Source organism: Nicotiana attenuata, unplaced genomic scaffold, assembly GCF_001879085.1.
Source record: "Nicotiana attenuata strain UT unplaced genomic scaffold, NIATTr2, whole genome shotgun sequence".
Lineage (NCBI taxonomy): Eukaryota > Viridiplantae > Streptophyta > Magnoliopsida > Solanales > Solanaceae > Nicotiana > Nicotiana attenuata.
In genome coordinates this window covers 3,155-30,641 of record NW_017677423.1, presented here as the reverse complement: position 1 = coordinate 30,641, position 27,487 = coordinate 3,155, and the positions used below count along the sequence as shown (strand labels likewise).

General features: G+C 42.0%; 2 protein-coding genes across 2 annotated transcripts; both read right to left on the bottom strand.

Moving 5' to 3' along the window:
• Positions 1-2,255: 2,255 nt before the first annotated feature.
• On the bottom strand, positions 2,256-7,211 carry LOC109221399. The gene is made up of 3 exons (XM_019385884.1): positions 7,118-7,211; positions 2,726-3,012; positions 2,256-2,675 (listed from the first exon to the last, which is right to left on the bottom strand). The coding sequence occupies exons 1-3, from the start codon at positions 7,209-7,211 to the stop codon at positions 2,256-2,258; spliced, it is 801 nt and encodes a 266-aa protein (XP_019241429.1).
• Positions 7,212-25,437: 18,226 nt separating this feature from the next.
• LOC109221398 lies at positions 25,438-26,226 on the bottom strand. The gene has a single exon (XM_019385883.1). The coding sequence runs from the start codon at positions 26,224-26,226 to the stop codon at positions 25,438-25,440; it is 789 nt and encodes a 262-aa protein (XP_019241428.1).
• Between the last annotated feature and the right edge of the window lie 1,261 nt (positions 26,227-27,487).

The window sequence follows — 27,487 nt, the reverse complement described above, 5'->3', positions numbered from 1 at the left end:
AGGCTAATGGGCGCGGACCGCACAACAATGAAGCGCGACCGCGTGGACACCAGCGCTGACCGCGTAGAAAAGAGCGCTGACCGCGCATGGAAACCCCTGAAATGGATGCTCTCTGAATCTCCTAGTGCGGCTGCGCAGCAAATCAGTGTGGTCCGCGCTAGGTCCTTTTGTCCCTACTTCAATGATTTTTGACACTTGAGCAGGTTTCACTCCGTTTCGAGCCGATTTTTGACTTTTGTCATCTTGTCGCTCAAACCTGCAATCAAGCGCACTTTGTAAGCATTCTGGGTCTATTTTATGACAATTCATACATAAAGCATAGGCAAGTATGGGCATAAAACGTGTTAAAATCACAGTTATCAACTCCCCCAAACTTAAACCTTTGCTTGTCCTCAAGCAAATAAAAGAAGACCCACCCCTAAAAAGGAAACATCCAAGTAATTCCAGCTTATCCTAAGGAAGCCTCATGACGCATCAATTGGGACTAACAATTGCCCTCAATACGAATGCATCATTAACACATTTTTAGTCTTTTAAGAACTATGGATCGAATGTGACACGAGAGCATCAAGGGTTGACTCATTTCATCAAGGCGCTTTTCTCAAATACCTTGGTCTTTGTGGAACCCAAACTCACACATCCTCAACTCTCCCTAAGCGAACCTCACTTTTTAGAGTAATGACACACAACCCAAGGTTGATGGATTTTTTTCACTCATTTCTCTCACAAAGAAGGTCATAAGTCTAGCTTTAGGTACCATATGCTTGCCCCTTATGTAAGTATCCACTAATGTAGGCTTCCATCAACTCAAGATCATATAGGGCTTTTGAGGAGTCATTGTGAAGGCTTTTGGGTGAAGGTAGGACATGTTTTTGTTCATTTAGGTTCAATCTTCCCTTTAGCACTTCTTTTGATTCATTATGGCATACTTTTTGACTCATTTGAGTATTTCACTTCTTTCAATTCTTTCAAGGGGTTAAAGAGATACATTGTCACTCTTTCTTTTGCAATTCAAACCTTTCTCCTTTTTCTACTTTTTACATAACCTTTTTCACTNTTCGAAAGCCTCGACCTGGTCGGGGATGATTCTGATGCCCCGATCTGACACCATGAAGCCGAGAAACTTACCCGTGCCAACTCCGAAGGCATGTTTCTTTGGGTTGAGCTTCGTGTCGCATCGCCCCGAAACGTTGACTGTTTCCTACAAATGAATTAAAATAGTCCTCCGAGCACAGGGACTTAACCAGTCATATCATCAATATAAGCTTTCGTTATTTTACTTATTTATTCTTCGAGCGAAATCCCTGTCATATTTAAACGGGACCAAGCAATGCGATCCATATTATCAATAAGAAACTAAATGAGTTTTTTCCTGAGTTCGGGGGTTAATCCCATTCCCAGGTGTACCTTTCTCTTGAGCAGTTGACTTGGTAGCATCGAGCTTATCGGGAACAACGAAGGTTCCAGAAGCTGGGGAGTTCCCTTCTTCGCCTTCAGTTACCTATTATTCTGCATCCGTCGAGGCTTGGGGCTGTGATTGATACTTAGTCACCTGCTTACCTTCGGAGCACGACTTCTCCGAGGTCAAGGGTTCCGGTATCGGCACCACTTCCTCGATTGCAAATATCTCTTTTGCGGCATGCTGTTCTCCGTGGACTATTTTCACTCCTTCCTCTATCGGGAATTTCGTCATCTGATGGAGAGTCGAAGGCATTGCCCTTATGTTATATATCCTTGGTCTCCCGAGGAGTGTGTTATACCTCATGTCGCCTTCGATGACATGGAACCTGGTGTCTTATGTGGTCCCGGCTACGTTTACTAGCAAGATAATTTCTCCCTTTGTTGTTTCCTTGCCATATTGAAGCCATTCAGCACCCGGGATGCAGGTACAATTTGATCTTCCAGTCCAAGTTGTTTCACGACCCTCGATCTGATTATGTTCACTGAGCTACCTGGATCCACTAAAACACGTTTAACTTGAACTTTATTTAAAAGGATAGAGATTACCAGGGCGACTTTGTGAGGCTGGGATACGTCCTCTGCTTCCTCATCACAGATGATAGGGTGTCCTCGAGCACATAGCTCCGAGTCTGTTTCTCTTTTGTGATTGATACTTTGGTGCGCTTGAATATAGGACATTGAGCAACATCGACTCCGCCAATGATCATTTGGATTACATGCTATGGTTCTTCTTGCTCATTTTTCTTTGAGTCTCTCTCCCTGAAGTGATTCTTACCCCGATCACTTAGAATTTCTCAAAAGAGACCCTCGTTAAACAAGCGAGCTAGTTCTTCCCTTAGTTGTCTACAATCTTCTGTCCGATGACCATGTGTACCATGATACTTGCACATCAAGTTTGGGTTTCTTTGATAAGGGTCGGTCTGTATTGGCCTGGGCCACTCGGTGTCTTTAATTCCCCCAATAGCGGAGACAATTCTTAATGCATCGATGTTGAAGTTGTATTCTAATAATCGAGGAGCTTCTGCGGGGTTGGAGTGTTTGTCAAATCCGCTTTTGCTCATGAGTCCCCGAGAGTTTTGACTTTGATTGTTTCTTCGATCACTACGAAGAGTGTTGCGGCTCGGGCCGTTTCTCCTTCGATCGGCATATGGCTGATGCCGCTCTTTGTTGAATCTTGATCTCGATTTTTGTCCCTGGGGGACTTGGCTGCGAATCTGATAGGATAAACTGAACTCGAGGGGGCTCCCAACTGGTCGTCCTCGACCTTGATCTTTGACTGATAACGGTTGTGTACATCCAACCATGTCATAGCTGGATATTCAATCAAGTTCTGTTTCAACTGCCGAGAAGCGATCGAACTCCTTTCATTCAGACCTTGCATAAAGGCCTTTACTGCCCAGTCATCGAAGGCCGGAGGTAATTCTATTCTTTCCATGTGAAACCGGGACATGAAATCCCTTTGCATTTCGTCATTCCTTTGCATAATTTTGAAGACGTCCGATTTCCTCACTGCCACCTTTAGGGCCCCGGCTTGGGCTTTAACGAAGATATCTGCCAACATAGCGAATGAGTCAATAGAGTTAGGAGCTAAGTTGTGATATCAAATCATAGCTCCTTTTGAGAGTGTTTCCCCAAACTTTTTCAACAACACTGACTCGATTTCATCATCATTCAAGTCATTTCCTTTTATCCCACAGGTGTATGAAATAATATGTTCGTTAAGGTCCGTTGTTCCATTGTATTTTGGTATGTCAGGCATGCGAAACTTTTTGGGAATGGGCATCAGAGCGGCGCTCTGAGGGAATGGTTTTTGTATGAACTTTTTGGCATCTAGACCCTTCAAAACTGGAGGTGCCCCGGGTACCTGGTCTACACGGGAGTTATAAGCCTCAACCTTCTTATCATTGTCTTCAATTTTCTTTTCTCCAGACTCGATCCTCTTAGTGAGCTCTTCGAGCATTTTCAGAATCGTGGGGTCAGTCCCCGAGCCGTTTTCATTAAACCTTTCTGGTGTTTGTTTAGCACATCGATTGTTGTCATGTTCAGCTACGCTTGGGGTTTTATTTTGACTTTGGAGTTGAGCGATGGTGATTTGCTGAGCCTGCAGCATCTCTAATATTACTTGGACACTGACTCCCCCATCTCCTACTCCTGGCGTTCCTTGGTCCCCTGGTCGGGCTTCCCTGCGTGCATTCCCTACGGGGTCTGTGCCTACATCCGTGTTTAGAGCATTGTGCGAACTGATATCAACTGGTTCTATATACGACACTCCCTGAGGGTTTATGGGTGGTACACCGACCTCTATGCCGTAGTTTTCTCCAAGACCCTCACTGTCATGAACATGTGTGTTTTGTGTGCTATACATGTTCAAGCCTCAAAATCAAAAAATCTTGACAAGAAAAAGGTTAAAAACAACGTGTGTAACGAGAATCAGTAAAGAAATAATCACTATTATCTTTAGCCCCACAGTGGGCGCCAAACTGTTTACCTTGAAAATACGAGTAACAATTAAACTTGGTTTGTGGTTTTAAAGATATGTGATTTAGTTCAATACCAATTAATAAATAAGATATATGAAGTAGAAACGAAAGACAAAACTGAATCAAACCAATATTAGTCAACAACAGTGACCTCGAGAAGGTGACCTCGAGGTGGCTTAGGGCAGTTAGAACAATTAAGTAAGAGAATCATAATAAGAACAATTTAAGCTAAGGAACAATTCTGATGAACAACAGGCAAAATTTAGAGAGTATATTCTTTGCTCAGTAAAAAGATGGTCTTACAAATGCTTTGGGTCTCCCTTATATAATGGGGGGAACCCTAAATAAGAAATATTTTTATTTACAACAGTAAATATTCTTGGTACAGCTGTCTAACCGTCTAGAATGGAATTGTTCGATCCTACTATGTAATTTGCCCCATGATTTTGGGGACGTGGCAGGAATCTAGCTCGTTCCGGATAATATCATAACTTAATATCACAAATAAAATTCATAGGAAGTAATTCCGGATAATAAAGTTTCGATCTTTAATGAAAACTAAAAAGTCAACCCCGGGTCCGCACCTCAAAAATCAACAAAACTCTCCAAATCCGAACATCCACTCCGATACGAATCCAACCATACAGAAATTATCCAATTTCGATATCAAATCGGCCTTCAAATCCTCATGTTATATATTTTTAAAGTTATTACAAAAATCCCAATTTCTCCAATTCAAATTTTAATGATAAAAATTGGAATCATGAAATAAAATCAAATCCGGGTAAAGAACACTTACTCCAAACCAAAGCGTGAAAATCCCCTCCAAAATCGCCCAAATCCAAGGTCTCTAACTCTAAAAGTGATAAAATATTATAACCCTCGAAATAGAGTACTTATATATTCTACATAGATACAATACATCGCTATCGCCGAAACTCCCTCGCGATCACAAAGCATAAAACTCATCAGCTACTAAACGTTCTTTGCGAATGTGACATTTAGGTCGCGAACGCATTGGCCACTTACCCTGCAACATCGCATTCGCGGTCTCGAAGTCGCGAACGCGATGAATAAATCATCGATGCCCCTTCCAACTTCCCTTATACGGGATCACGTAAGCCTTCAATCGAAAATGAAGACAAATGTCCCCCAAGCTTCACGAACGCGGTCGCCATTACTGCGAAGAGCAGAAATGCAGCCTCCACAAAAATCTCTACGCGAACGTGGAGGTGCAGTCGCGAACGCGAATAAGAAGACACCAAATGACAGAACAATAGTCCAAAACATGAGAAAATGGCCCGTAGCCCATCCGAAACACACTCGAGGCCCACGAGACCCCGTACGAACTTACCTACAAGCTTCATAACATAATGCAGACCTGCTCGAGGCCTCAAATCACATCAAACAACATCAAAACTACGAATCGCACCTCAATTCAAGCCTAATGAACTAATGACCTTTTAACGTCTACAACTCGCGTCGAATCATATCAAATCAACACGGAATGACTTTAATTTTTGCATGCAAGTTCCAAATGATATAACAGAGCTATACTAACTCCTGGAAAACCCGACCCCGATATCGACAAAGTCAACTTCCGGTCAAACCTCTCAACCTTCCAAACCTTGAACTTTCCAACTTTTGCCAGAATCCATCAAATGTACCTAAGGACCTCAAAATCCAAATCCGACGCATTCCTAAGTCCAAAATTACCATATAAAGCTATTGGAATCATCAAAATACTTTCCCAGAGTTGACTACTCAAAAGTCAAACTCCGGTCAACTCTTACCACTTAAGATTCTAAAACAAGAATCATTCACCCAAATCAGTCTCGAATCATCGGAAGACCGAACCCGGCCACACAAGCAAGTCATAATACACAATACAAATGTACTTGAGACCATAAGCGCTCGAACGGGACACAAATTCTCAAAATGACCGGTTGGATCGTTATAGAAGGGGGCATTGTCTAGCGGTGTACGTGGGTGATCGAAATAATCTTAACGTATAAAGAAATTACAAAATATACTCGAAACATAGAATTAATTAACAATTTCTTAAACTTCCAATAGAAATAAAATAAGTGTCTTATAAAATTAGACAAAGAGAGTATAATATTACAACTAATACCTTTCATATATCCAGTTAGAGTATAAATTTTATATATTGCTTGTATTTATTTTTACAATCAGATCACATAGGAAACTAATTGTGATAGCTTTTAAAAAAAAAGCATATTGGTATTGTTTGAACAAAAAAGTATAAAACCCTCTTGTCGAACTAATTGTTAGAATTAAAGAAGGTAAATCTTAGCTAAACATAATTAATCCCAAATATAAATATGCAGGATAGAGAAAAAAAATGAAGAAGAAGAAGAACAATATTTCTTCGTACAATAATTATACATCAATCATATGTAATAAGCTTACATCTATAACTGATTCGTATCATGAACATGGGAGAAATAGAAAAAGAGTGAAGGAGATGTTCTTCCCTCAGAGGTTCTCTTGATTCTGGCCTCCCCCTTCCTTAGGGTTTAGCTACCCTATTATATTAGCAGTTTCAACATTTATCCAATGGTCTTTGACCAACGTACTTTCTCGATACCACGCCCTATTTCAATTGCTTGACCGCTACACTGGTTCCGCGACGTAAGCTTTCTTACGGTCTGGCCCCAACAATGGCTGAGGTGTCCTTTGCCATCTTGCCTTGTAGGCACGACTACGACTTGGTCGACCCCGTATCGTTCCTCTTAGGGATGATTAACCCATGGTTAGATTTTGACCCATACAGTTAGTCCCTCTGTCCGAAGGGGTTGCTTCTTGGCGAGCTCAACGGACGGACTTTGTTGATTTGTAAGTTAGGAGAAATCTGATCGTGGTGCGTCGAACGAGAACCTTAGGTTAAAGAAGCCGGTATGGCATTTTGATGGTACTATCGAACCGTTATGTCAGTTCGGAACTGAACCATCGTGTCTGTTTGCAGCGTCATGAATGCCCTTTATGCATTGTTGAGGCGCATGTTTCCTAGGCACCGTATCGTTTCCGTGCCTTATCAGTTTTTGATTGGAGGCTCTTGGGTTTCTCTCCAGGGACATTCATGTTCCTATAAATAGGGATAAAACACCATTCCACCACTATTTTTTCTGTTTCATCTAAACAGTTTTACAAACCTTTACCTTCTTCAACATTCCTAACTTCTGAGTTCATTCTCTCGTCAGTCAGAACTTGACGCCACCGTCTTCCCTCATACTTCCTCTTACTCATTTATTTTGATCAATCGAAACAAATGGCCGGCACTTCTTCCCGTGCTGATACACTTGCCAAAGTTCCAGTACCGGAAAATGATGCTCCTGCTCTCGGAGAAGTGGAGGTGGCGGAAGATGAGGGGGTTCCAACAGCGGCCGAAATATTGCCCCATCCGGGGAAGTTATGGATGTTACGCCCTGCAATATTACGATGATGTTACGCCTTGTAGTACTACATTATGATAATGTTACGCTCCGTAGTAATATATTACGATGATGTTACGCCCTACAGTAATGTACGTTGAATTTGTCGTATGATAATTGACATCAGTTCAAGGACAAGATTATTTGGAGATTACAAGTATTATGCTATTTCAAACAAGTGGCGAGTAAATTCGTCAAGGTGAGAGGGTAAGCAAGTCAAAGAAGATGAATTTTCGTCCAAGTTTGGCATGCTGGGATAAAATACGGGCCGAGCATTAATACCCGATATTTATGGACTAGTACCATACAAGGTACTAAATGACCATGATAGTAAGGTATATAAGGTATGTGAAAAGTGAGTATTATTTTAAGTAATTTGAGGTAATTCTTAAGTATGTGGATAATTGATTAATTATTGGTTAATGGAGAATTAGCAAATTAATTAAGGAATTAATTAATACATTGATTGGATAAGATTGACCACCCCAAACGTGGAAGCCCACAAAGTCATAACATATGACTATTAAATCAATATTCAAGGTGTCATTTTAAGGGAGTTTGGTGGCCAACTAAGCCACATAGTAGGGCCCACTCCTAAAGGTTAAGAAAACCTTTCAAATTCAATCTTTGAATCTCAAAAATGAAGATGAAGCTTCAGCAACTCTTTCAAAATTCAATCAACGTGACTTTGCTACAAAAGATCATACGAGACTACTGATTTTATAGCAACGGGGTTTTGCGATTCGAAGGGAGTACGGTGCAATCTTTCTCAAAGAATATCATACGGATTCTTCCCTACATCGATCCTCCGTTACGGATTATCGCAATCAACGGTGCTAAAGGTATTGTCAAGAAAATCGGTTCAGGTATGTTAATGCTATCCCTTATTTCTTTTGGCATGATCCATACGATGTAAATGAAACGTGCAAATGCACAACTTCCATAAATGACTCTGTTCATAGAAATGCTAGAGATGCTTATGTTCTTGATTCTCCATGTGTCATATTATTCCATCATCTGTTCTTGGGTCTCAGAAAAATACGTAAGTTTAAAAAGTTTACTTCATGATATTATTCAAAGGCATAATGGTCTTATGACACTCCAAGAGATTTTATTGACGTGCTTTTCATGCATTGCATTCATGTAAATTTACCCATGACCAGATGGCGTTATATACGTATATATATGAATGTATATATATGTATATGGGATATGGGAAAGGTTATGGCATTATATACGCACCACCACCTGATCAGCTAGTATACGTTGATGATTTTACCCACAGTGGTAAAGATGATACGAAGGGATGCCCTCAGAGGCTAATGATGTTATGGAACATATACCTATGCACGACATGACATTCATATGCATATGCATGATACTATAATTATTTCATGATTTATAAAGTTATTCAGACTTACAGGTGGAGTCATTTACTCTATATTTCCTCCATGTCTGTTATGTACTTATTTATGTGCCTTACATACTCAGTACATTATTCGTACTGACGTCCCTTTTTGCCTAGGGACGCTGCGTTTCATGCCCGCAGGTCCCGATAGACAGGTAGAGAGCCCTCCAAGTAGGCTATCAGCTCAGTGAAAGATGTTGGTGCACTCTATTTGCTTCGGAGTTGCTTGTTTGGTCAGTATGGTTTAGATGTGTATTGTTTGGTATGTCGGGACCTTATCCCGACCTTTACAAAAATTATGTATTCTTAGAGGCTTGTTGACAGATGTCATGTACGTAAAAGATTGTATGGCTTTGTCGGCCTATGTTCAGTACACGAGTGATTATATTGGTCTTATAGGCCCGTACTTCATATCTATAAGTTTGTATTCCCTCATGCTTTACTCCGTTTTATTTACCTATGATGGAATAATATGAAAAGTTATGTTACGTTGGTACTCGGTTGAGTAAGGTACCGGGTGCCCGTCGTGGCCCATCGGTTCGGGTCGTGACAAAAGTGGTATTAGAGCAGTTCTTTCCTAGGCAGTCTACAAGCCGTGTCTAGTAGAGTCTTGTATATGGGTGTGTCGTGCACCACACTTATAAGTAGGAGGCTACAGGGCATTTAAGATTTTTACTCTTTCTTCTTACTCTAGAACGTGTGGTTGAGCTAACTTTTAAGAATTCAAATTCCAAAATTCTATTTTATACGTAATAAGACGACACCTACATCCGTAAAGAAGGTTGGAAAGAGAGATTATGATGCCTACGATATGTGTGAGGTCTTTAGCAGATCATGGGTGCACTGAAAGGTCATGTAAGCTTCCTGATAAGAAGCCTTAAGGAAAGAAGGCCTATCCATCTTTATGGTGAAAGACAATGAGAGATTAAGAAGATAAATACAAATTTCAACAAGCAAAAGAAGCAAGATGAAGAAGGGTACGAGGCGCCCAGTTAATGAAGATTAACAGTGTTTATAATTTAGGCGGAGGAACATAAGCTTTTTGAGTTATATTTAACAGTAACAAAGGTATATACAATTGGTCACACACATTTCACACCTCATATCGTTCCTCTTAGGGATGATTAACCCGTGGTCAGATTTTGACCCTTATAGATATGATAGCCTAAAATAAGTATTGAAGTAAACCAATAAACCTTAACATCGTTACGCATTGCTGGCCAATAAATGTTTGAGGATAAGAGATGAAAAGTACGAGCAACTCCAGCATGTCCGCTTATCTTTTAATCATGAGAATCCTGAAGCAAAAGTTGTTTTAAGGAAGGATCACGTGGTATGACCAAACGACCTTTGAAAAAGAGCATTGCTTTGCAAAAAGAGTAGGCCGTGTAATTCGTCGGTCTGCTTTCTATGCCCTGCTGATGGCCAGCAACTCAGGATGAATTTTGTTTGCCTCTATCAACTCAGCGAGCCACTCAAACGAATGCTCAGATATAGCTTAAAATGTGCCAACCTCAGGTGGTCTAGACAGGGCATTCGCAGCCTTATTCTATTTTCCCGGTCGATAATTGATGGTGAAATCATACCCAACTAATTTTTCTAGCCACTTTTATTGTTCTGGGATCTGAGTTATCTGAGTTGTGAGGTTTTTGAGGGACTACTGGTTAGTGATTTTGTGAGGTTTTTGAGGGACTACTGGTCAGTGATTATTGTGAAATGTCGCCCTAATAGATATTGCCTCCATTTTGCCACAGTTTGCGTGATGGCATACATCTCTCGATGGTAAGTCAAGATTTTTGTATCTGATCACACCCAACTATATCTAATAAAAAGGACAATGCGGTCGTTGCAAATATAATCCGGTTTACAAGTCCGGAGTCGAATCCCACAGAGAACTAAGGTTTAGCTACAACTGTTCACTATCACCAAGAAGACAAGCTTGAACGATTCCTAACTTATAGATATTAAGATTCTTATGTTTAACTAATTAACTAACAAATTAAAATAGTAAATTAACAACTAACGATACTGAGGGTTAGAGAAAAGATTAAGGAGATCTAGAGTTATGATTTCCTCTATTGTCGGAATCCTTCCCGCTATGTCTTCTATAATTTCGCCTAAGTATTCTCTACCGATCATGAACACTCTTATTACCGTAAATCTCTCCCGAGTAATTACGACAATTTACTAGACGCACTCTCCCGAGCTACGCTAGCTGGCTTTTAATACAGCTCACTTCAGATCGCACCCAAGGCTTCGTTATCCCTAATCCCGCCTTTAAACCCTCAGTTATTGATCCCTCATATACTCTGGGAGTGGTGTTGTTCAACAATTACCTAAATATGCACTCTCTCCCGAGTTATGCATACTAAATAGGCACAGCTAATTGAGAGCTCTTCAACCAACCACAATATAAACGTAGTTGAACAAATAGAGAAAAGCTATGGCTCAATTATATAAAAACATAACAAGAATTTATCCTACAAAAGGTTCTATCAAAACTCTAGATAACAAATTAGCTATTCATAATAGTATGTAAAACTACAATACTAAAAGTCATAACCAACAATGAAAAAAATAGGAAGAGGAAGGAGAAACTCGTAGAAGAATTCTCCGCCTTGCTTCCAATGTGTTCTTGCCTCCTTAGGTCGAATCTATGTCCAAAATATGTCCCCTCTAAGCGTGGTGTGTGTTCCTCCACGTGAATTCTCCTCCAAAATATGTTCGATCCCCTCAAAGTGGCATCCTCCCGTGTATATATACCAAGTAGGGTTAGGCCCAAACAATTATACCTTCTTCAATGTGAAAAAGGACACTTTTCCCGGGTCAGACGCGCGACTTCGCGCGGTCTTCGCGCACCTTTCTGCCTCAATCTTTTTAGCGCGCGAACTATGCGCGACTTCGCGCGTCTGCTCGTTTTTCACCCTGTTCCATTCCGAATTTGGAAAAACGTAAAATATGAAAGTTGTAGACCTTTGAATTAGCTTTCCAACCATATATTGTGGAGCCCACATGGAGTTCTGAGCAAATAGTTATGTCTATTTTACTAGACAGTGCGCAATATGCCTCCTCAAGTCTTCGTTCGTACTTAATTATCAAATTTGACCCCCGAACACGATCCCGGCTCAATTCCTTGAGCTTTTACTCAGACTTCAAAGCTTCAAATCACTTAAATTCATTCCATAACATCTATATAGCTCGGAATCACACCTACAAGGCATAAAACACACAATTAGTGCAAAACACTAGCGATTAAAGCGCAAACTCAATTAAAGTGCAATAAATTCGAGTGTAATAAGCGACTAAAATATGCAATTATAGCCTATCATCAGGAAACTTCAGAGAGTAGGAATTTTGGGCTTCTCACGCGCGGACCGCCCAAAAATGTCACGCGGACCACGCAGAAAACTTCAGAGACTCAGCTCCCATTTCACCAGCCTACGCGGACCGCACTGTTTTGGTGCGCGGCCGCGTAGGCAAACTTCAGAGACCTTAAGATTTTTTGCTACTTTTGCCCTGCACTGGTCCAACATCAACCCTGCAACATCTCACAAACCATGAGTTGAAAAATCCTAATCTACAACGGAAATAAAAAGAAAGAAAAAGACATGGGTTACCTCCCAAGAAGCGCCTGATTTAACGTCGCGGCACGACGCATTTTACCACAATATCACTTCAAATGAAGGAGTGCCACCACGTGGCTGTCATCAATCTTCCCCAAGTAATGCTTCACACGATGCCCATTGACTCGGAAAACTTCACCATTTTTGTTCTTGAGATCAATAGCACCAAATGGGGTCACCCCAACAACTTCAAATGGACCACTCCACCTAGACTTGAGCTTTCCCGGGAATAACCTCAACCGGGAGTTGAATAGAAGAACCATGTCACCCACCTTGAATTCTTTACCCCGAGCATACTTGTCATGGAGGTACTTCATCTTGTCCTTGTACAAAGACGAGAATCATGAAATCTAAACTCATCAAGCTCATTCAATTGCTCCACTCGGAGATTTGCTGCAACATCCCATTCCAAGTTCAATTTTCTCAATGCCCACATAGCCTTGTGCTCAAGTTCCACTGGAAGATGGCAAGCTTTACCAAACACCAACCGATACGGAGACATACCAATTGGAGTCTTGTAAGCCGTCCGATAAGCCCAAAGAGCATCATCCAATTTCTTCGACCAATCGGTCCAATTAGCATTCACCGTTTTGGACAGAATACTCTTTATCTCCCGATTTGAGACTTCCACTTGTCCACTAGCTTGTGGATGATAGGGGGTGGTCACTTTGTGACTAACTCCATACTTAGCAAGCAATGAATCAAAAGCCTTGTTGCAAAAATGGGACCCCCCCATCACTAATAATGGCCCGAGGAGTACCAAATCTCGTAAAGATACTCTTTTTCAAAAATGCTACGACACTTCGGGCTTCATTGTTGGGTAGAGCCACGGCTTCCACCCATTTTGAAACATATTCCACCGCTAAGAGAATGTAAGTATTACCACAGGAGCTCACGAACGGACCCATGAAATCGATGCCCCAAACATAAAAAATATCCACCTCAAGAATTGTATTGAGGGGCATCTCATCCTTCTTGGAAATACCGCCGGCTCTTTGACATGCATCACATCTCTTCACCAATTCACTAGCATCCTTGAACAACGTGGGCCAATAGAAGCCACAACTCAAAACTTTTGAGGCTGTCCTCACCCCCCCCTCGTGATGACCACCATAGGGAGAAGAGTGACAAGCCTCCAATATGCTCATTTGTTCACTTTGCGGTACACATCTCCTTATCACTCCATCCGTGCAAATTCTAAACAAATACGGATCATCCCAATAGAAATCCAAACTATCCCGCTTGAGTTTCTTCTTTTGGTTGGAAGAGAGCTCACACGGGACGTTACCAGTCACAATAAAGTTGGCGATGTCCGCGAACCATGGCATTTCACACATAGAAACGGAAAGAAGCTGCTCGTCAGGGAGCCTATCATTAATCTCAATACCATCACTTGGTATCCCATCTTCCTCTAATCGGGACAAATGGTCTGCAACTTGATTCTCGCTTCCCTTTCTATCCACAATCTCTAAATCAAATTCCTGAAGGAGTAGCACCCATCTCATCAATCTTGCTTTCGAATCCTTCTTAGTCATCAAATACCGAAGGGCTGCATGGTCCGTGTGTATGATCACCTTTGCCCCCATAAGGTAAGGTCTAAATTTCTCCATCGCGAACACAATAGCCAATAGCTCCTTTTCTGTCACTATGTAGTTTCTCTGGGCCTCATTCATAGTCTTGCTAGCATAATACACAGGATGGAACATTTTGTTGATTCTTTGGCCTAGCACCGCCCCAACCGCTACATCACTCGCATCGCACATAAGTTCAAAGGGCAAGTCCCAATTAGGTGCAGTGATTATAGGGGTTGTTGTCAACTTGTGTTTCAGTAACTCAAAAGAGCTCCATGCATTTCTCATCAAAAGATAAACTTGACATCCTTCTCTAACAACTTGCAAAAGCGGGTTCACAATTTTGGAAAAATCTTTAATGAATCGCCGGTAGAACCCGGCATGACCAAGAAAACTCCTCACCCCTTTGACAGAAGTCGGGAGAGGGAGTCTTGAGAGATAACCCTCTATTTTTGCCTATCAACTTCAAATTTCCTTGCCTTGAATTTTGTGACCCAAATACATTCCCTCTTGCACCAACAAGTGACATTTCTCCAGTCTGAGCACAAAGGTTGCGTTTCTTACATCTTGCCAACGTCGCTGAAAGTTCACCAAACATTCTTCAAATGAATCTCCGCACCACACTGAAGTGTCATGAAATACCTCCAAGATATCCTCCACCATGTCGCGTGAAAATTGCGATCATACATCTTTGAAAGGTCGGCGGGCATTACATCAGTCCGATGGCATTCTCGAGAAAGCAAAACGTGCCATAAGACATGTAAAGGTTGTCTTCTCTGATCCCTGGGGCAATGAGAATATTGATTATACCCCGAGTTAGCCATCTAGAAACAATAAAGGTCCGGCCGCAAGACGATCAAGCATTGGCCACAGAATGGTAGTGGGAAATGATCTTTTCTTGTACCGTTGTTTCAGTTTCTATGAGTCCCATACACACTCTCCAACCCGTAACTTTTCGAGTAGGAATCACTCATGTGCTGGCATTGGTCACTACCGTCATTCCACCCTTATTGGCACACATTGGACCGGAGAGGTCCATGAACTGTTCCGAGATCGGGTTTAAACCACACCAGGCGTCAAGCCACTTGATAACCTTCTTTCTTTACCACTTCTTGCTCACCTCGTTGAGTCTCCTTGATGTTCAAGAGATGGCCGTGCATCCTCCTCAAAGATGATCTTATGCATGCAAAATGCGGGCTATCCCCTGATGTCCGCCAAAGTCATCTATTGCCTTTTTTCGCTTTTGGAGCCCTCCAAGTTGGCCTCAACTGCAAGTTAGTAAGGCAAAAGGAAAGAATAACTGGAGAGTAGATTAGAGCCCAGTTCACCTTGCGGTGTTTTTTGGAAGGAAGTGGTTTTCAACTCCACACGGTTGGCTCCTCAATTGATGGCTTGGTTGGTGGAGTTTGCGATTTCAAGATCCAAAGATAGTTTGCTCATATGAATATGAACCCATTCCATGCAATGCATTCACGCACTCCACTCTACCGGCATCATCATTGGCATCCATGTTAAGAAGCACGGCTTCAAGAGGATCTTCAACATTAATCAAAGCACTTGTGTCATCCACTATCACCGCCGTGACAATGTCCACAAATGAACACACCTCCGTACTATTGGGTTGCCTCATTGACTTGCACACATGAAATACCACCTTCTCATCTCCCACACGGAATGTTAACTCCCCTGCTTCCACATCAACCAATGCCTTCCCCGTAGCTAGGAAAGGTCTTCCAAGAATAATAGGCACTTCGAAATCCACTTTGCAATCCAATATGACAAAGTCGGCCGGCAATATAAATTTGTCCACCCGGACAAGCACATCGTCGATTATACCTAAAGGCCTCTTCATCGACCGGTCCGCCATTTGAAGTCTCATTGAGGTTGGCCTAGGTTGCCCAATTCCCAAAGTCTTGAAGACTGAGTACGGCATCAAATTAATGCTAGCCCCCAAGTCACATAGGGCCTTAGCAAAGTACGCACTTCCGATAGTGCAAGGAATAGTGAAAGCTCCAGGGTCCTCTAGTTTCGGGGCCATAAAATGCACAATCGCACTAACTTGGTGCGTCATCTTTATTGTTTCACACTCCATAGAATGCTTCTTGGTGACTAAATCCTTCATAAATTTTGCGTACCCAGGCATTTGTTCAAGTGCCTCCACTAAAGGAACATTGATTGTGAGGCTCTTCATCATGTCTATGAATTTCTTGAACTTATTGTCGTTCTTTTGCTTTGCTAACCGCTGAGGATATGGTGGAGGTGGTCTAGGCAAGGGTGCCTTTGCCTTGGGCATCGCCGGCTCGGGTATATCAATAATGTGTTCCCTAGACAGGTTCACGGTATCTTGAGTCTCTACCCCGGCCTCATCATCAATATCAATCCGCACATCATTTGTCACTATTGGTTCAACCACATTGTCAACATTCAAAGGTGCATCATCATCATGCAACTCAATTTCATCATTCACAACTTGATTCTCGACCGAGGCATGCACATCACCGCCTCTTCCACTCCTAGTTGTAACCGCCATCACATGATTGTTACCCCCCTTCGGGTTCACTACCGTATCACTTGGTAGCGCACCTTTTGGTCGGGTATTTAAAGCTTGAGAAATTTGTCCTATTTGCACCTCTAGGTTCTAGATAGATGTGTTATGCGAAGCCAATTGTGCGTCAGAATCTTGGTTCTTTTTCATCATCTGCTCGAACATCATTTCTATCCGTCCCATATCACTTCCAGAAGAACTAGGCCCTTGTGACTGAAAGGGGGGTGGATTGTTTGGTTGTTGGAACATGGGGGGCCTATGAAAGCCTTGCCCCCTACCACCATTATTCCACCCTCCTTGACTGCTATTGTTGTTGTTCCAATTGTTGTTGTTCCCATTCCAATTGCCTTGGTTATTACCTTGATTACCCCAATTGTTGTTCTGATTGTAAATGTTCCAATTGTTGCCACCTTGTTGTGGATTATTGTTATTCAAATTGCCGCCTCCTTGTTGATTGCCCCAATTGCTTTGAGGGCGCCATTGTTGATTCCCTTGATTTCCTCTATTTCCTTGGTAGTTATTGACATATTGGCACTCCTCACTTTGATCATCAAAACACTCGTTCGAATAACCACCACCATCATTGTTGTTGTCAAACTGCTCACCGTTATCTTGAGGTTGTTGTTCCCTCTTTGCCTCCTTTTTAGCATAGAAACATTCTCCATTGTATTGACTTGGCGCGGGTTTTGTACTTGTTGCAATTGCGCCTTCGCCAACTGATTCGTTGTTGTTGTAAGTTCGGCAATAGCTTGGCCATGGTCACTCAACTCCTTGGGGTACATTCGCTCGGCTTTGCCGTGCCGAAGAGGTTTCGGCCATTTCATCAAGTACGTCACATGCCTCTTGGTAAGAAAGTTTCATAAAGTTCTCACCGGCCAATTGGTTCACAATGCACTGATTCGTGGTGTTGATGCCCTTATAGAAAGTCTGCTGGATCATCGCCTCAGTCATGTCATTGTTAGGGCACTCCTTCACCATTGTTCTATATCGCTCCCAGATCTCATGCAATGGCTCCGTTGGCATTTGCTTAAAGGCTAGAATCTCGTCCCGAAGAGCCGCCATATGACTTGGAGAAAAGAACTTGGCAATAAATTTGTCCGCCAATTTATCCCATGTGGTGATAGAATGATTTGGTAACCTTTCTAACCAGTCCAACGCTTTGCCCCGAAGAGAAAACGGGAAAAGCCTCAATCTCAACGCATCCTCTGACACGTTTGCTTGTTTGCTGGCCCAGCAAGTATCTACGAACCCCTTCAAGTGCTTGTATGCATTTTGGTCGGAGGCGCCCGTAAAATATCCCCTTTGCTCGAGCAAGGTCAACATGACATTTATGATTTGAAAGTTTCCTGCCCGGATTCGGGGAGGAACGATGGCACTCGCGTACCCTTGATTAGGAAGAACTCTTGGGACCGCTCTTGGCGGTGGCGGAGGAGGGTCTGGAATAGGATTGTTGTCATGTACATTAGCATTGGCATTTCGACCTCTCCGTGGTACTTGAGGTACCGGAAGCTCATCTTGCTCAACATCTTCAACCTCCTCCCCCACCAACGCATTGCCAAGAGGGTCATTTCCGTTTGAAGCCATGTGTACCTGATGGATCAACACAAATAAAGTTAGTAAAAAGAAGGAAAGAGAAGCAAAACACAAAACTAGCTACACAAATAGTCAACACCGTAAGCTCCCCGGCAACGGCGCCAAAAAGTGAATCGCGCAGCGGACTCTACCTTAGGAAGAGTGGGCGCTAATACTTTTACCCAATAGTGGTATCGGGGTCAATTTCCACAGGGAGCTAGAAAGGGAGTTGGATATTTGCTTAGCCTAGAAATGCGTGCTTGCTTCTAATTGATCTTCTATCATTTTTGGGTTTTTATGATTATCAACTACAATTTAACAACTACTAATTATAACTAAATTATGCTAAGATATTAATTCTAGGTTGTATGCAAGATAGAGAAAGGCACTAGGGTCGTGGCATTTACCTAGGTGGTCAACTAACAGGTAGAGATTCCTAATACAAGAATGATGATTATAGGGCTTATGCTATAACCGTTGCACGATTGTACTCACTCTCACACCTCTCGGTAGAAAGAGTGATTTTGCCCAATTGACTCTCTCGAGACCAATTGGGTAGGCTAACAAGCCAAGCAACTTAGGGTTCAAGTTGGGTAATTACTCTCTCGAGGTTTTACCCGTTAATTGGGACTACCATTCTCATGGGTCCATCCCAATTCCTTGTTGGGTTAATTTTGGAGTCATAGACACTCTTTCTCAAGAAGAGTCAAGACCCATTAAGCTAGACTTAGTGTTTTCAACCACCAAATCCTAGTTAAAACATAAAATTAACCCAAATATCAAACACCCAACATCATTCAAGCATTAAACAATCACACCCATTAATTACCCACACTAGGGTTGAGCTACAACCCTAGCTAATGGGTTTGGCTAGCCATAATAGCAACAAAAATTGAAGAAGTAGTAGATAAAATCAACATATTAATTAACTAGAATGTTAATCTACAAGAATCCACGATAAAACAAGATGAAAATGCCCAAAATAGGCTAAAACTTGAGTATCACGAGTGCTGCTGCTATCTGATATCTAAAACTTTACCTAGAAATAATAAAATATTCTATTTATACTATGCTAGAAAAACTGGACAAAAATACCCCTGCGGGGCTGGCGCGGACCGCGCAGAGGGGTCTTGGCCTTCGATCATTAACTTCTGAAGCTGGGGACACGGACCGCACAAAGAGGTAGCGCGGCCGCGCAGGCTAATGGGCGCGGACCGCATAACAATGAAGCGCGACCGCGTGGACACCAGCGCTGACCGCGTAGAAAAGAGCGCTGACCGCGCATGGAAACCCCTGAAATGGATGCTCTCTGAATCTCCTAGCGCGGCCGCGCAGCAAATCCGTGCGGTCCGCGCTAGGTCCTTTTGTCCCTACTTCAATGATTTTTGACACTTGAGCAGGTTTCACTCTGTTTCGAGCCAATTTTTGACTTTTGTCATCTTGTCACTCAAACCTGCAATCAAGCGCACTTTGTAAGCATTCTGGGTCTATTTTATGACGATTCATACACAAAGCATAGGCAAGTATGGGCATAAAACGTGTTAAAATCACAGTTATCAACAGGGTGCTTGTGTGTTTTCTAAGATTGACTTGCGTTCAGGCTATCATCAGTTGAAGATTCGGGAGCCAGATATCCCGAAGATTGCCTTCAGGACTTGGTATGGTCATTACGAGTTCCTTGTTATGTCATTTGGGCTGACCAACGCCCCAGTAGCCTTCATGCATTTGATGCATAGTATATTTCGGCCATATATTGACTCATTCGTCATTGTCTTTATTGATGACATCCTGGTATATTCCCGGAGTCGAGAAGATCATGAGCAGCACCTGAGGACAGTGCTCCAGACTTTGAGGGAGAAGAAATTATATGCTAAGTTCTCGAAATATGAGTTTTGGTTGGATTCTGTGGTATTCCTGGGTCACGTGGTATCTAGTGAGGGAATAAAGGTGGATCCTAAGAAAGTGGAAGCAGTGCAGAGTTGGCCCATAGCATCCTCAGCTACAGAGATCCGCAGTTTTCTTGGCTTGGCGGGTTATTAGCGTCGATTTGTTCAGGGGTTTTCATCTATTGCAGCACCTCCAGAAGGGTGCTCCATTCCAGTGGACGAAAAAGTGTGAGGAGAGCTTTCAGAAGTTCAAGACAGCTTTGACTAAAGCCCCAGTTTTGATATTGCCTACCGGTTCGGGGTCTTATGCTGTCTATTTTGATACCTCGAGGGTTAGCCTTGGAGCGGTATTGATGCAGGACGGTAGGGTGATTGGCGATGCGTCCAGACAGTTGAAGGTACATGAGAAGAATTATCTTGTCCATGATCTCGAGTTAGCTGCTATTGTTCACGCCTTGAAGATCTGGCGTCACTATTTGTACGGTGTGCCTTGTGAGATTTATACTGATCACCGGAGTTTGCAGCATCTGTTCAAGCAGAAGGACCTTAATTTGCGTCAGAGGAGATGCCTAGAGCTGTTGAAGGTATGATATCCCTATTTTGTATCACCCGGGCAAGGCCAATGTGGTGGCTGATGATTTGAGCCGCCAGGCAGAGAGTTTGGGGAGTTTAGCTTATTTACCAGCAGCAAAGAGGCCTATGGCGATGGATGTTCAGTCCTTAGCTAACCAGTTTGTGAGATTAGATCTTTCAGAGCCCAGTCGGGTTCTAGCTTGCATGGTCTCTCGGTCTTCCTTGTTTGATCGTATCCGAGAGCGTCAATTTGATAACCCTCATTTGTTTGTCCTCAAGGACAAGGTTTTGCATGGCTATGCCAAAGATGTGACTATTGGTGATGACGTGGTATTGAGGATGCAGGGTCGAGTTTGTGTACCCAATGTTGATGGGCTTTGGGAGTTGATTCTAGAGGAGGCCCACAGTTCGTGGTATTCCATTCATCCGGGTGCCGCGAAGATGTACCAGGATTTGAGACAGCACTATTGGTGGAGGCGGATGAAGAAAGATATAGTTGGGTTTGTAGCTCGATGCCTCAATTGTCAGCAGGTGAAGTATGAGCACCAGAGACTGGGTGGATTGCTTCAGCAGATAGAGATTCCGGAGTGGAAGTGGGAGCGAATCACCATGGACTTCGTAGTCGGGCTCCCACGGACATTGAGGAAGTTCGATGCCATTTGAGTGATTGTGGATCGGCTGACCAAGTCCACGCATTTCATTCCTGTAAGTACTACTTATTCTTCGGAGAGGTTGGTGGAGATTTATATCCGGGAGATTACCCGTCTGCATGGTATTCCAGTTTCCATCATTACATATAGAGGTACTCAGTTCACATCACGGTTCTGGAGGGCCGTACAACATGAGTTAAGTACTCGGGTGGAGTTGAGCATAGTATTTCACCCTCAGACGGACTGATAGTCCGAGCACACTATTCAGATTCTTGATGATATGCTCCGTGCGTGTGTGATTGAGTTTGGAGGGTCTTAGGATCAATTCTTGCCATTGGTGGAGTTTGCCTACAATAACAGTTATCAGTCTAGCATTCAGATGTCACTGTATGAGGCTTTATATGGTAGGCGGTATAGATCTCCGGTGGGTTGGTTCGAGCCGGGTGAGGCTAGATTATTGGGCACAGACTTGGTACAGGATGCTTTGGATAAGGATAAGGTGATTCAGGATAGACTTCGCATAGCCCAGTCCAGACAGAAGAGTTATGCGGACCGAAAGGTTCGTGATGTTTCCTATATGGTTGGAGAGCGGGTTCTGCTTCGGGTTTCGCCTATGAAGGGCGTTATGAGATTTGGGAAGAAAGGGAAGTTGAGTCCGAGGTTTATTGGACCTTTTTAGATATTGAGGCGTGTTGGGGAGGTTGCTTATGAGCTTGCCTTACCTCCCAGCTTAGCAGGAGTTCATCTCGTATTTCATGTTTCGATGCTCCGGAGGTATCATGGCGATCCGTCGCACGTGTTGGATTTCAGTTCAGTCCAGTTGGACAAGGATCTATCTTATGTTGAGGAGCCGGTGGCAATATTGGACAGGCGGGTTCGAAAGTTGAGGTCGAAGAGCATTGCATCAGTGAAGGTTCAATGGTGGGGTCAGCCGGTCAAGGAGGCGACTAGGGAGACCGAGCAGGATATGCGCAGCCCTTACCCTCATCTTTTCACTACTTCAGGTATGTCTCTATGCTCGTTCGAGGATGAACAAATGTTTATGTGTGGAGGATGTAACGAACTGGCCGGTCGTTTTAAGAATTTACGCCCCGATCCCCTATTAACTGCTTTTCCCGTGTTTGTTTCTGCTATTGTGAGTTGCTGGGAGGATTTAATTTGAGTTTCGGAGTGTTTTGGGAAGATTTAAAATTTGGACCGTAGTCGGAGCAGTGTGAAGACGGCCTCGGAATGGAATTCTGTCGGTTCTGTTAGCTCCGTTGGGTGATTTCGGGCTTAGGGGCGTGTTCGGATTGTATTTTGGAGGTCCGTAGCTTATTTAAGCTTGAAATGCCGAAAGTTGAATTTTTGATGTTTTCGGTTTGATAGTGAGATTTTGATATCGGGGTCGGAATGGAATTCCGGAAGTTGGAGTAGCTCCATAGTGCTGAATGTGAGTGCTTGCAAAATTTCAGGTCATTCGGACGAGGTTTGATAGACTTTTTGATTGAAAGCGAAATTTGGAAGTTTTTGGAATCCTTAGGCTTGAATCCGATGTACATTTGGTGTTTTGATGTTGTTTTGAGCATTCCGAAGGTTGGAACAAGTTTGAATGATGTTGTGGGATAGGTTGGCATGTTTGGTTGAGGTCCCGAAGGCCTCGAGTGAGTTTCGGGTGGTTAAACGGATCATTTCATGTTGAAGGAAATTGCAGAAAATATGTTGTTAGTGTTGCAGGCTTTTGGCCTTCGCGTTCGCGAGTAGGCCCTCGCGTTCGCGAAGGGTTAGGATTAGAGGCAGGAGGTTTGGCCTTCGCGATGGGGGCCCCGCATTCGCGAAGGGTTGGGGTCAGTGAGCTTCGCGTTCGCGGGTGTGTGGTCGCGTTCGCGATGAGTTGGAAGGTTGAGCTTCGCGTTTGTGTACGGGGAGTCGCATTCGTGATGAAGGAAAATGGTCAACATAAGTTTGTGCTTCGCGAACACGAGGCGTTGACCGCGTTCGCGAAGAAGGATTTTGAATAGCTATGCAGAATGTTTTAAAAGGCCATATTCATGATTTTTAGTCTAAGTTTCACCATTGTTGGGCGATTTTAGAGCTTTTTGAGGAAGATTGAAGAGGGAATCAAGGGGAAACACTTGGAGGTAATATTTATGGACTTAATACTCAATCCTAATGCGAATTGTACCTAATTAAACATGAATTTGGGGGATTTGAAGCCTAAAATTGGGGAGTTAGGGCTTGGAAACTTGAGACATTAATCTAGTGATTTGAGGGACCATTTGAGGTCCGATTTTGGTAATTTTGGTATGTATGAACTCGTGAGAGTGTGAGAATTCTGAATTTGTAAATTTTACCCGATTCCGAGACATGGGCCCGATGAGCATTTTGGTCATTTTTCCTAATTTCGCGTATTAGCTTAGAATTAATTAGTTGAATTAGTTACTTGAAGTGTTATTTACATTATGCAGTTGAATTGAATAGATTTGGGCCATTTAGAGTCGAGTACTCATGGCAAGAGCGTGGTTTCGGGTTAATTTTGAGCCGGTTCGAGGTAAGTGGCTTGCCTAACCTTGTGTGGAGGAAACTCCCCTTAGGATTTGGTATTGTTGATATTTGAAATTCCTTGTACGTGAAGTGACCATTGCGTACTTGTGCTAATTGTTGAAAATCCGTTTTCATTAAGTAACTCTAATTGTGTTTTTTCCTGCTTATACTATTTACAATTTAAGCCTGCTGTTAGCTTAGGGAAGCATGTCTAATTGTTTTATTTGCTCAAACTACCTTATTTGGATTATGTGTGGCATGCTAGGTTAGAAATACCTGTTTTTACCTTGGTATGAAATTTGAACTGAATTGAGTATTCTTCGTGTAGCTGTTGTGTGTTTACTTTGGGACTACAGGACGGTATCCTGGGAGATCCCCCTGCTTGTTTACTTTGGGACTAAGGATTTGTATTCCGGGAGATCCCCTGCACCTATATTGATTTGGACTGTAGTGCGGGATACCAAGAGATCCCCAGCACGTATATTGAGGATACTAAGAGATCCTTGGGATACCGAGAGATCCTCAGCACGTATATTGAGGATACTAAGAGATCCCTGTGATACCGAGAGATCCCTAGCATATATATTGAGGATACTAAGAGATCCTCGGGATACTGAGAGATCTCCAGTACACATATCGAGGATACTAAGAGATCCTCGGGATACTGAGAGATCCCCGGTTGTTATCTTTGTGTGGAGCGGTATTCCTTTTGTGATTATTTTGTCTCTGTTATAGTTGTTGTTATTCTTATTATCCTCTGATACTTCTTACTGTTAGCATTTAATTATATTGTCGTATTCTATACTATTTTACCTCGTTTTTCAGCTATAATCAGTAGGGCCCTGACCTTCCTCGTCACTACCCGACCGAGGTTAGTCTTGGCACATACTTAGTACCGCTGTGGTGTACTCATTCCTTCCTGCGCATGTTTTTCATGTGCAGATCTAGGTACTTCGACTCCGCCCTACTATCCCTGAGACGGGGTGATCCATCAGAGACTTCGAGGTATGTCTGCCGCGTCCGCAGACCGAGGTGTCCCTTTCCATTCTCTCTCATAGTATTAGCCCTTCTATATTTGCTTTTGTTTAGACACTCTGGAGTTAGAACACTGTAGTTATTCCACGGCTTGTGATTTCATGAGATTTCGGGTTTTGGGAAATGTAGTTCCATTTAAAAAGTTTATATTGTATTATTTCTGTAGTTTTATCCTGTTGTTTTATTTTCCGTAATTCGTTAGGCTTACCTAATCGTAGAGACTAGGTGCCATCACGATAGTTCACGAAGGGCGAACTTGGGCCGTGACATTATCAATAGTTAATATCGTTCCTTCAAGTAGTAATAAGTCCTCTCTTCCAAAGCCCTCAATAAATTTTGTACTACCAGATATTGTATTAACATAGGCCTTTTTCATAACCAAATAAGAAAAAAATTTCTTTTCTCTTAATATTGTGTGAGTTGTAGCACTATCCAAAAGACATAAATCTTCATTTCTCATTTGGATCCAATTGAAGACTGGGGACTTTTAGTTTCTCAATAAAAAAAGTACATCATGAGAAATACGGAAAAACTAACATCACCAACAACAACATAAGACAACTTAAGTACTACTTGAAAATAAAAATAACTTTAGACGAGACAAAAACACTGAAAAATAAAAATAACAACATAATTGTATTCCCTAGTAAAATGATCAAAGTTTAGTTTTGATCTCCAAAGAAATCTTCAACTTCCAAATGAGTAAGATCATATTGGCCTTGAAATCATCATTATTCAAAGCAAGATTTGACTCGGCATTATTATCATTTTTGTTTGAAAGCCCTACCTCAAAATCATTTTTAAAGGTCAGGTGAGACTCCACTGGGGCATTAGCAGAAGATGATTCAACATTATTTGCCTTTCTTTTGATGGAGTTTTGATAAAGCCTCACAAAATGCTCAGGTGCACGGCATTCAATTTTCCAATGACCTTTCATGCCACAACTATGGCAGTTACCTTTTTTGCCTCTTGAAGGATTGTTTTGAGAACCCATATTGTTCTCTCGTTTGCCATGACCACCACGATGATGACTATTATATCGTCTCTTACCATTGCCATGCCCACATACATTTATATGGCCATGATTATTATTCAGTCTTTTTCCAGACTTATCACGTCTAGCTACCATATTCGCTTCAGGGAGTGGAGCTGACCCCGTGGGACGGGCTTCATGATTTTTCAGCAAAAGGGTATTATGTTGCTCAGCCACCAGAAGGCATGAGATCAATTCAGAATACTTTTTAAAACCCCATTCACGGTATTGCTGCTGTAATACCATGTTTGAGGCATGAAAAGTCGTAAGAGTCTTTTCCAACAAATGCTCATCATTCATAACATCCCCACATAATTTCAATTGAAAAGTTATTCGAAATACAGCAAAATTATACTCACGTACGGTCTTAAAATCTTGCAACTGTAGGTGCATCCACTCATATCGAGCCATTGGCAATACCGTAGCCTTAAGGTGACCATACCTTTTCTTTAGGCCAGTCCACAATTCGTGGATATTTCATTGTCAAATATTCAACCTTCAAACCTTCATCCAAATGATGACGAAGAAAATCATGGCCTTCGCTTTGTCTTGGCTTGATGCCTCATTACCCTGAGTAATGGTGTTACCAAGGCCTTTAGCGGCTAAGTGAATCTCAGCATCGAGAACCCATGATAGGTAATTCTTTCCAGAAATGTCAAGTGCCACAAACTCAAGCTTTGACAAATTCGACATACTGAAAACTATCAAAGATGATAAACAATTAGCAATCATTAGGATAATAGCGTAAAGAATCTTAAAAATTGACATAATATCAAATTTGTGATCTATATACACTAAAGTGATAATTCCATAGAAAAGAATACTATTTGTTTCTTCAAATTATTAGTATATCCTTGATGTTAACTAGAAAAAAAATGTCTTCTATCTTTAACACAATTTCTAATGTCGAACAACATAAAATAAGTATTCTTCTCTCAATTAATTCTATTAACATGAAAATTAGCAACTTTCACATGACAATCATACAAATAGCTTAAAATAAAGAAACATAGAATTCTTTATTTTTACACATATCTAGAAATGTGAGAAATTATAAAACTGCATATTAAAGATGCTAATCATGAAATCAAAATATACAACGAAGAAAATAAAATGAACAAATATACCTGAACAACGAACAGAGCTCAACTTCGTGCTCATAACGTGTTAAGAAATGTAGCTCAAAGTAACAATATAAAACAAGTAGATAAGTAGAATAAGAGAAGAAGAGATAACTTTTGTCTTAAACATGACATTAATAATTGAGAATATGGGGAAAGATCATGGGGAGATGTTATGGAGGTGTGGGAATTACAATCATAATAGTAATGAGTAGTGAAAGGTTATTTACATTATAGATGAAAATAGTGCATATTAACTATAGGTTTTACAACAATTTTTTGAATTTGTGTTGTTTAACATTTTAACGGGCTCCGTCTATATCTCCGTCATGCAATGGGTTTAAGTTGCGTGTCTTAATATAACCGGAAAAAGTTGGTTAGGTAATCATCAAGGGGAAGTAGCTCATATGGTAGAGCATTCGCTTAGCATGCGAGACTAGAGGTATGGGGATTGATACACCCCGCATCTCCATTTTTTCACTACTACTACTTATTTCTTTCCAGCTTTTAGAGTTTTTGGAACCAATTACTGCCATCCCCTACCCCCCACC